A 9,295-nucleotide genomic window follows, 5' to 3' on the forward strand; every position below is an offset into this window, starting at 1 on the left:
GGGTTACCCACCGCCAGGAATGGGAACAGCCCCTGCATAAGGGGAGGTGGTGGCAGGACCGGAGCGCTGCCAGCAGCACTGCAGCACTGCTGGGGGCTGCAAACATCAGGCTCTTACCTCCTCCCCTGCCTTCCTGTCACCTCTCCTGCCCCTGGCTCTTTCCACACAAATAACTCTTCTCCCACCCACCAGATATTAAGCACCCGGAGCCCAGCTGACGCATCGCTGCAGCCCTGACACTGAAGCCTTACCCTGGCAGAGGGCTGCACCAGGCTGGCAATCACACTCCAATATTTCACGGTAATGTGACAAGCTGGTCTTGTTTTAATTCCTGCGGCATCAATAGGCAGCCTGTGCTGCCGTCACTGCCTCTCGCCTCGGATTTATACCCCTTAATGAAGCTGTCGTGAGGACACACTCAGCAAGTGACTGCCAGCAGCTCAGTGCTGAGCCCCCGCAGAGGTAAATGGTTAAAAGCAAATAAATGCTGACAGTGCCCTACGTCGCCCCAGTAACCTAAGCCCCGTTCCCAGGGGGGTGTTCTGGTGCTGGTGTCTGAGTGAACTGTGCCAGGGAGCAGGCACTGAGCTCAGCACCGAGCTCCTGTGGGGTTCTGGGACTGGTGGGGTTGTAAAGTAGGACAGGGGTGATGTGCTGGTTGGGGGGGGGGGGGGGGGGGGGGGGCATCACTGCAGAAAGAAAACAGGCACAAGCTCTGCCCTATGCCTCCCTTCCTGCTCACACAGTGCTGCCAAGGAGGGACACCATGGGACAGGGTTTGAGTGCTGACCCTGAGGCTCGCTGGGGCACAGCAGATCGCTGCAAGACATTCTTGAGCAGCTGAACGCAGCGGGCAGTGCAGCCACTGGGCTCTAATTGCTGCATTTGGTGTCTGAGCAGAGCATATCAGTTCCCGGGCTTATGCCATGGGAGGGCAAGTGCTGGGCTGAGGTTTACTGTGCCCCCGGTGGCTGGGCCAGACCCACCACCCCCCCACTGCATGACCTGCACCCCAGGGTCCCCCTTACCACGTTGGCTACAGGAGAGGCACTGGGGTCTGGATGCTCTTCTCTGCTCTTCCTGCTGGCTTTGTGCTGGAAGCCCCTGGGGAAAATGCTGTCCCCCCTCTGCAGTTACCTGCAGGACGTGCACCCCAGCAGTGACAGGGGTGGCTTGCAGTGGTCACAGCCTTGCTGTTAGTAACAGGGAGTGGAGACATGAGCAGCTGCAGCCATCCCATAGAACAGACAGCCCGGGGACTCTCCTCCATGCATCTCAGAGGCTTCTTCTTCAGCTCAGGATCCTCTGCTCCGCCCAGCCCTTTTGGCTCAGATGAGGGTCAAGCCCCGTTGTGCCCCGACTTCCTGTCAGCCATCTTCTCCATCACTCCTTCCTTGTTTATGATTTGCCTGGTCAGAGCAGGGAGGTGTTCTTGGTAAACAGGCGATGTTCCCTCATGGCAGCTCCGGCCCTGGTGATCCTCTGTGCCACCACAGGGATAGGACAAGCCCACATCTCACTTGGCCGTCAGCAGCAGGATGAGCAGCAACTGCACAGCTGTACTCCAAACCCCAATGCTACTGCTGAGTAAATGCTTCCAAGCATTTCCTACTGGATTGTACAGTGGCTGCTCAGCCAGCCCGGCCATGGCTCACTCAGGAGATCAGCCTGAGGCTGATGTGAACAGATCTGAGAAGAAAAGAAGGAAAAAGGGGGAAAATCCTCCATCTGTAGAGAAAATCTGTGAGAAGGTGATGTTATGGGAGGGAGGAGGGCAGGGGCTCTGCTGCAGCAGGGAGGCTGTGGGGCTGGCGGAGGCAGAAGAGAAGCACGGAGGGACCCGAAAGTGCTGGAGAGGGCTGCATCCTCGGGGAGGCTGCCTCTGTCCTGCCGTGCCTCCTCCATGCAGGACAGCTCTCTGCAAAGGAAGCAGTCAGACAGCAGTAGGGAGGCTTTGGGGGAAGAGTGGAGTAACTTACAAAGTCAGGCTGAATGTAAGCCCTTGTCTCCCCGGGGAGGACGTGACTGCAGGAGCTTGCTTGTGCTCCCAGCAGGTCTCGGCTCCCAGTCGGCACAGCTCTGCAGTAGCACAGGCACTGTGTGCAGCACCTGTGGTCTCAGTTCCTCCCGAGGCCGCCCCCTGTGCACTCAGGTCCCAGCCCAGCCAGGCTACATTCTCCATCCGTCAGTTCGATGTGAGCACCGTTCCGGGGCAAAGCACTCAAAGCCAATTTCAGCCCCATGGGGAACACCAGGAGAACCAGCAGAGCTGTCCCAGCAATGTCTGTTGCCCACAGCGGCACTTTGGTGTTTAAACGTGTGCTGCCACGTGGGGATTCCTACAGTCTTTGTGTTCCTGGTGAGGCAGTTCCTCTTGAACCATATCCTTCACAATGCTTGAAAGCCAACCCACCAGCAGCTCGGGAACCAGCCCAGCTTAGGACACTCGGCCCATCAGGGTGTGCATCTCTGGCACTCCTGCCCGACTCCCTACATACCAGTGCTTTTGGGAGCAAGTGGGGAGAGGAGAGCGAGTGAAGGACAACCCCGCTGCCCTGTCAGATGCTTGTCTGCAGGTCACCATTGAGCAGGGTCCTTTGGGTTTCTGTGGTCTCGTTGAGCCTGGATTTGTCCTGCTTGCTGTCGCTTCGGTCCGCATCGTCCATGCCGCTGACCTTCACCAAGCAGAGGACGTTCTGAAAGCTCTTCTTGAAGTTATCAGACAAGAAGGCATAAAGGATGGGGTTGGCACAGCTGTTGGCATAACTGAGGACCACGACAAAGTCGAACATGCCCTTGAGGACGGGTGTGGGCACGATCAGGACAGAGACAGAGGAGACGTTGAAGATGTAGAAGGGGAGCCAGCAGAAGATGAAGACAGCAACCACGATGGAGACCATTCGGGTGACTTTCTTCTCAGACTTTTTCCTCTTGGAGGAGCCCACCCTGATGCCTGAGGACTTGACTTTGATAATGATGAACAAGTAGCAAAGGCAGATAATGGTGAGAGGCACCAGGAAGCCCAGGATGAAGGCGTAGATGATGAAGCCCGTGTACCACGCACCTGATTCTCCCGGCCAGATGATGGTGCAGCTACTCCTGCCGTGATTCTGCTGCACTCCAGCATAAATCATGATGGGCATGATCACCAACAGGGAGACACCCCAAACGGCCACGTTGATCATTTTGGCTGTCCTGGGCCGTCTCCACTTGGCGGACTTAATGGGGTGGACAACAGCCAGGTAGCGGTCAACGCTCATAACTGTCAAGCAGAAGATGCTGGTGAACTGGTTGATCCCATCCACCGTCATGACAATCCTGCAGATGGCTTTGCCAAAGGGCCAGTGTACCAACGCAACCTGCATGGCCAGGAAGGGCAGTCCCAACATGAACAGCTCATCAGCAATGGCCAGGTTCAGGATGTAGATGTTGGTGATGGTCTTCATCTTGGCGTAACGAAGGATGACGTAAATCACCAGCGTGTTGCCGCACAGCCCTACGATGCAGACCACAAAGTAGATGAAGGTGAGGATGGCGTTGCTGGTTAGGTCGAAGTGCTGGCCTGTGGCATTCTGTGATGCATTGGTGGGGGCCTCTACGGAGAAGTTGTCGAATGGGGAAGCTGGAGAGAACCAGAAGGTGGTGGCGTTGGGCAGCTCGTATTCCAGATCCATGGCTCTGCTGGTTGCAGGGCACAGGTGGCTCAGGGAAAGCAAGATGTCATCTCCCCTTGCTTTGGGGATGAAGGAGAAAATTCTAGAAATTGGAGAAAATAGAAATGAAGGGATTCCTGGGGAGGATTTGCCCATCCTGCAGCCAAGCTCTGTAGAGAGATGCTCCCTGGAGGGCTTTCCCCAGCCCATCTCTACCACCTCCTTCCTCCCCGCACAGGGAGCACAGAGGAGTCTGGTCTGGACACAACACAGCTCCTCCTGCCTCCGGAGCCCCCAGGACCCCCCGAACCGCGACTGATGAATAAATCCCCTCTGGGTGCGACCGGCACTCGGAGCAGTGACAGAAGGGGAAAACCTCCCCTCCCAGCACGCAGCCGGCGAGGAGCCAGCGCCCAGCTTGGGGAAGGGAAACCCGAGGAGCTGCCGCTGCCGTGTAAGATGCGGGGTAGGCGGTAGCCGTGCCCGTACCCCGCTCTCCGCCGCGCCCTCCCCGCTCCCAGCCGAGCTCCGCTCCCGCCGGCTCCCCGCGGCTGCAGCCCCCGGGATCGGGTAGGGACAGCCGAGCGTCGCCGACCCCCTCTCCTCTCACCTGCTCCCACCGCCGTGCCCTTGCCCGGCCCGGCCCGGCGGGCACCGGGGAGGCGCCGGCAGCGCCCTCCGTTCCGCACGGCTCCGTTCCGATCAGCTCCGCGCTGCCCGCTCCGCCGCCGGACCCAACGCACCGGCTGCGCTCCGCCCCGCTTGGGGCGGCTCTGCGGGGCCGGGGCGGGGACAGCCCTGCCCGTGCTGCTGTTCGGTGCCGCTCGGTCCGGCCCGGTCCTGTCCAACCTGTTCGGTGATGCCCCGCCCGCGATGCCCCGCGTGTGCTGCCCCACCGTGCCCGCTCTGCACTCCCGACGCTGCCCTGCCGTGCCCGCCCGGCTCTTTGCGAGCCTCGGATGAGGGATGTGGAGGTGTGTGCTGGAGCTGCTGTGCAGCAAGCAGCGTGGGATCAGGGACCCCGCAGCACCCCAGAGCGTGGGGGACTTTCCATCTTCCCATCTCTCTTGCAGCAGAAGGTTCTTCGTGCTTGGCTCTAACGATAGTGCGGAATGCTCGGTTTCTCCTGGCGCATCCGAGGTGTACAAGGAGGGGGGGGGGGCAGGGCACGGTGATGGCCACACGGTGACCTCACTGGGGCTTGCACTGCACTAAGCGGTGTGTGGACTTCCCAGTCTTTCTTGGGATGCTGGGACTATTTCTACCCAAGGATTTTGCACTCTGTGACCAAAGGCAAAGCGAGGCAGCTGTGTGCTGGCTTGGCACTGCCTGGGAGCGCTGGGAAGTTGGTGTGATGGTCACCCACAGCTTTGAGATGTCTGCGTGAAAGCTGGGATTCGTGCAGTACAGGTAGCAGCTGCCACAGCCTGTCCTGCTGCAGTTACCCAGTAACGGTGACTGGAGGAGAAAGACCAAAACCAGAGAGCTTTGGGTGAGATAACCTCTGCTCTGGTTTGTTTGAGATCTTGAATGCAATTAAATAGTAACTATTGCTCCCCCCCATCTTTCCACCAGTTATCAAAGAGACAACAGAAAGCAGGAAATTAAGAGTGGCTTGGAACAAAGAGCCAGGAGCGAGGCTGCTGATTGCAGCAAGAGGGGCTGGGAGGTTCTCATTTGCACTTAGCCATTCACTTACAGAGGTGGATCCAAAGACACAGGGTCTTGGAGCAAGAACAAGAACCATTATCAGCCTCATAAATCTTTTTGGAGGATGGAAAGATCTGCCCCTGGAATAAATGATGTGGATATTAATATCCCAGTAAAAGCGGGGAAGGAGAGAGGATGTGGAGGATGAGAGCTTGGCAGGTGCAATGGGTGCTGCCCGCTGGGGTTTTGGGTCCCACTGCGTGTGTCACCAAGCACAGCTCCTCAGTGGCTTGGTGAGATGTTGCCTGGCAGGCAGGAGGAGGGAGTGCATTGCTCTGGTGTGGCACTGAGAAGGGCTCGATGCCTTGTGACCTTTTCACAGTTGTTTTGTTTTCCCTCAGCTGCTCTGTGTGCCCAGGAGGGCTGTCCTGGCTGTGCCCTTCCCCAGGAAAGCCATGGGGTTTCCATAGATCATATCCTCAAAGGCACATCAGCAGCCATCCCTGCCAGCAGGAAGGGCAGCACAGAGCTTGGCTGTGTGTTTTGCGGTGCTGCCTCCTTGAATTTCCCCCCTGTGTAGGTGATGTTGCCACCTCTGTCCCTTGTGTCCCTCAGGGCGCAGCCTCTGTGCCCTGGCCCCATCGCCCTGCAATCAGCGTGCAGCCTTGGTTACCCCCAGAGCACTGAGGACTTTTCCCACCATCTCTCTCCACCTTCCACCTCCAGGTCCCATATTCAGGTTGCTCTGCAGAGTTGCTCCAGGAGGGCTGTCCCCATCCCCTTCACCTTGTGCTGTCCCAACCTGACGCTGAGCATCACCCCGTCACCGTCCTCCTTCCTCCCCATCTAAGCAAAGCGTGGTCACCTCTGGCCCCACAGCTCAGCCCCCTCTGCCCCACTGCTGTGTGAACTCAGCCACTGAGCTCATGTTGGTTGAAACCAGATCTGATCATTGAAAAAAAAAGAAAAAAAAAAAAGAGAAAAGAAACGAATGAAGTGAAGGGGCAGTGAAGGAGGGCTGATCCGAGCTGATGGCTGAATGGTGAGGGGTCAGCTGGCCAAGGCAGAGGAATGCTTGAGTCTTTTCAAGGTTCTTTTTCCCTTCCCCTTCCCTTCCCTTCCCTTCCCTTCCCTTCCCTTCCCTTCCCTTCCCTTCCCTTCCCTTCCCTTCCCTTCCCTTCCCTTCCCTTCCCTTCCCTTCCCTTCCCTTCCCTTTTTCCCCCCTCTTTCATTAGATTTATCATTGAATTTTGGCCTCATGTAGAGATCTGTTCCTCTGGGTGGTCCCTGGTTTGGTGAGACGCTGCCTCACCCCAGCAGCTGGTTTGGTGCTGGCAGATAAACTCCTCTTTGTCTTTCAGCTTGCCAAGTATCCACTCTGCTGAAAAGCCATTTACTGGCAGGCACGGATTTGGGAGAAATGCAAGGCCCCTTCCCACACGGCTCTGACTTCCATACAACCCATGGGAGAGGGGCAGGGGGATTACGTGACCACAGAGCAGCTTTCAAAGTCCCTCTGAGTCTCTTGCCATCCATTCCCAGCTGTTCTTCGAGGGTCATGGAAAAAAAAAACAACAACAGCGTTTGTGACCCCTGTCCTGGAAATGAATGTTGCAAAGTGCTGGGAGTGTGGTTGCCAATGGAGGGAGAGGGTGACCTGACCTTCCTCCCCAATCGGGAGGGAGGGCAGGGGGCTCCCCTGGGTGCTGTGCAGGAGGGCAGAGGGCTTGGTGTGCTCCTGCTCAGCCCTTCAGCTCCCATTATCCTTGTTCAGAATGTCTTAGGGACGCGGTCAGTGGGCGCAGTGGGGATGGGTTGCCGGTTGGACTCGACAATCTTAGAGGTCTTTCCCAACCTGAACGATCTATATGTTGTTCTTGAAGCCTGGCCATGCTCCTGCTGGATGTAGCAATGGGGCAGGTGGGGTCTGCAGAGGGATCAATGGGTCTGGTGGCATGCTGTTCTCTCTGCAGCCCCTGCACGAGGTTGTCCTCCTCTTCCTCCTGCTGCCTCCCACTCCTGCAGCCCTTCCTGTGTCCAGCTCCTCGCCTCCCGCCTCTCTCGTTCTCCCACTGCCATTATTTGCCTTCATAATGAGTTTATTGATCTCTGCCGAGAGTAGAAGGACCGGGCTGCACTGAAAGATGCTGCTCGCACCGGCCGTGAATCATAACGATAACTCCGGATGCTAATGAGCCTCTGGCAGCCACGGGCTGCAATCCCAGCTCCCGCCTGTGTCTCTCCCTGCTGCGCTCTGTGCTCCGCAGGGCACGCATTAAATTTAACAATGCGTTCGGCAATAGAAATTCATGCAGCCACTCCCGTTGTTGGGGTCAGTGACACCATGTGCTGCATAACCTCGCTGTCCCAGCAGAACACCTGCACTTTCTGGCTGTACTCCCCCAGATCTGTACCGTGTCCTTTATGTCTCCCACAGCGAGCCTGAAGCTGGCAGAGAGGCATAAAACTGTCACTCGGTGCTCTGTGATGGATGGGTGTCATCAGCTCTGACTCATGCAATGGAGATGCAGTGCCCCTGTCTGATCCTGCTTGGGGGGCAGCTCGCTGTGCCCCATCCCCAGAGGAGAGCTCTCAGGAAACTCTCATTCCTTTGGCTTACCAGTGGATCCAGATTGACTCCATGCATCGCTGCAGACACTGATGGATGTGTGCTGTGCAGCAGCCAGGCCACAAGGACACACTGCTGGCAGGGCAGTAGCACGGGGGTAGCAACAGGGACACTGGGTGTATCTGCAGATACACCCCAGGTGTGGGTGCCTGTGCCATCGCTGTGCTGCTGCCACAGTGATCCCCACTGGGAGCTTTATCTGAACAAAGTGAAGGGGTTTCTGTGCTGGTTCCAGTGCTTCCTGCTGCCTCTTATTGAGAGACACTGCACAGGACTTGCTGCCCCTCTTGCTGTTTCAAATCACATTTTAGGGTCTCTGGGTCTCATCCCTTGCCAGCTCTGCCTACACACCGCCTGCACTGTCACAGTGCAGAGCAACGATGTCCCCATCCCTTACCAGCACTGGGCTGCAGGAAACAGGCATAGATAGGTGGCAGGTGAGGTCAGCCCCATTATTTTAGGGCAGGGAACGTGGTTGCCTGTGCACGTCACTGGGGAAGGAAGGTGTGAGCTGATTTTGTTGGTGTTTCTGCAGAGACTGACTGTTCCCATTGCCCAGGGCTCTCTGCTTGTCTCCACACAGGGATAGCCCTGCTGGTGTCCCTTGGCCCTGCCAGCTGTCCCCACCCCACGTGCCCTCATCATGGCTTGCTGGGAAGCTGGGGCTGTGGGCGGGAGCTTTGTGTGCTCGGTCCTCACATCCCTCCCTGCTGGCACCTCGTGCCACATCTGCCTTGTTACGGCAGCTAATGAAGGATGCAGGCAATTATGGGGAAAATTGATTAAATCCTAAATCAGAGAGGTTTCTAATGGCCTCGACCTTCCCCAGCTGCAGCAAGGGAGGCTGATCAAAAACTGTTAAAAGATAAGCACTAATGAAGAAGGGTGGTGGCGTGGAACTCAGTGCATCCTGCTGCTACCTATGGTGCAGCACACATTGGTGGCACCGGGATGTGCTGAGCACAGAGGATGGGGTTCCTCTGCTTTTGGTGTAAATCCCAATCCCTGGGCTGCTAGGGTTTAATCGTTCCAAGGGAGGGATGCTCATGAGGCTGCTTCAGCCCTGGGATGGGGGGACGGATGATGGTGGATGGGGAGGTGCTTGCTGGGCTGTACTGCAGCAGGGGGAGGAGGTGTGCTGGTCTCTGGGGTGCAGCCCGAGCAGGATGTCAGTGAGCAAGACGTTAATGAGCGAACAGCGGGACTGATGGAGCTGCACACACCGAGCTGAGCGCGGGGTCTCGCTCGGGTGCTGCTCCTCCCTCGGTGTGAGGGGAGGGGACACAGCCTGGGGACACCCCGATGCAGGGACCTCCTGTGTGACATGAGGACACAGCACGTGGGTGGCACTCGGTTCGGGCTC

General features: G+C 57.5%; 1 protein-coding gene across 2 annotated transcripts; it reads right to left on the minus strand.

The window, feature by feature from the left end:
• Positions 1-683: 683 nt before the first annotated feature.
• Positions 684-4,443, minus strand: SSTR2 (somatostatin receptor 2). 2 transcript variants are annotated; one of them, XR_007380432.1, is made up of 3 exons: positions 4,264-4,443; positions 1,980-3,756; positions 684-1,689 (listed from the first exon to the last, which is right to left on the minus strand). XR_007380432.1 is itself a non-coding variant. In XM_048964980.1 (2 exons), the coding sequence occupies exon 2, from the start codon at positions 3,672-3,674 to the stop codon at positions 2,559-2,561; it is 1,116 nt and encodes a 371-aa protein (XP_048820937.1). In that variant the 5' UTR covers positions 3,675-3,756; positions 4,264-4,443; the 3' UTR covers positions 684-2,558. The 2 variants fall into 2 exon arrangements, 1 of the variants encoding a protein (XP_048820937.1); XM_048964980.1 differs by having other exon boundaries at positions 684-3,756.
• Positions 4,444-9,295: the final 4,852 nt, after the last annotated feature.

Source organism: Lagopus muta, chromosome 18 (assembly GCF_023343835.1).
Source record: "Lagopus muta isolate bLagMut1 chromosome 18, bLagMut1 primary, whole genome shotgun sequence".
Taxonomy (NCBI): Eukaryota; Metazoa; Chordata; class Aves; order Galliformes; family Phasianidae; genus Lagopus; species Lagopus muta.

What these genes read in the sequence shown, in the direction of transcription:
- SSTR2 (XM_048964980.1), bottom strand. Translation starts at nt 3,674, where the DNA reads ATGGATCTGGAATACGAGCTGCCCAACGCCACCACCTTCTGGTTCTCT.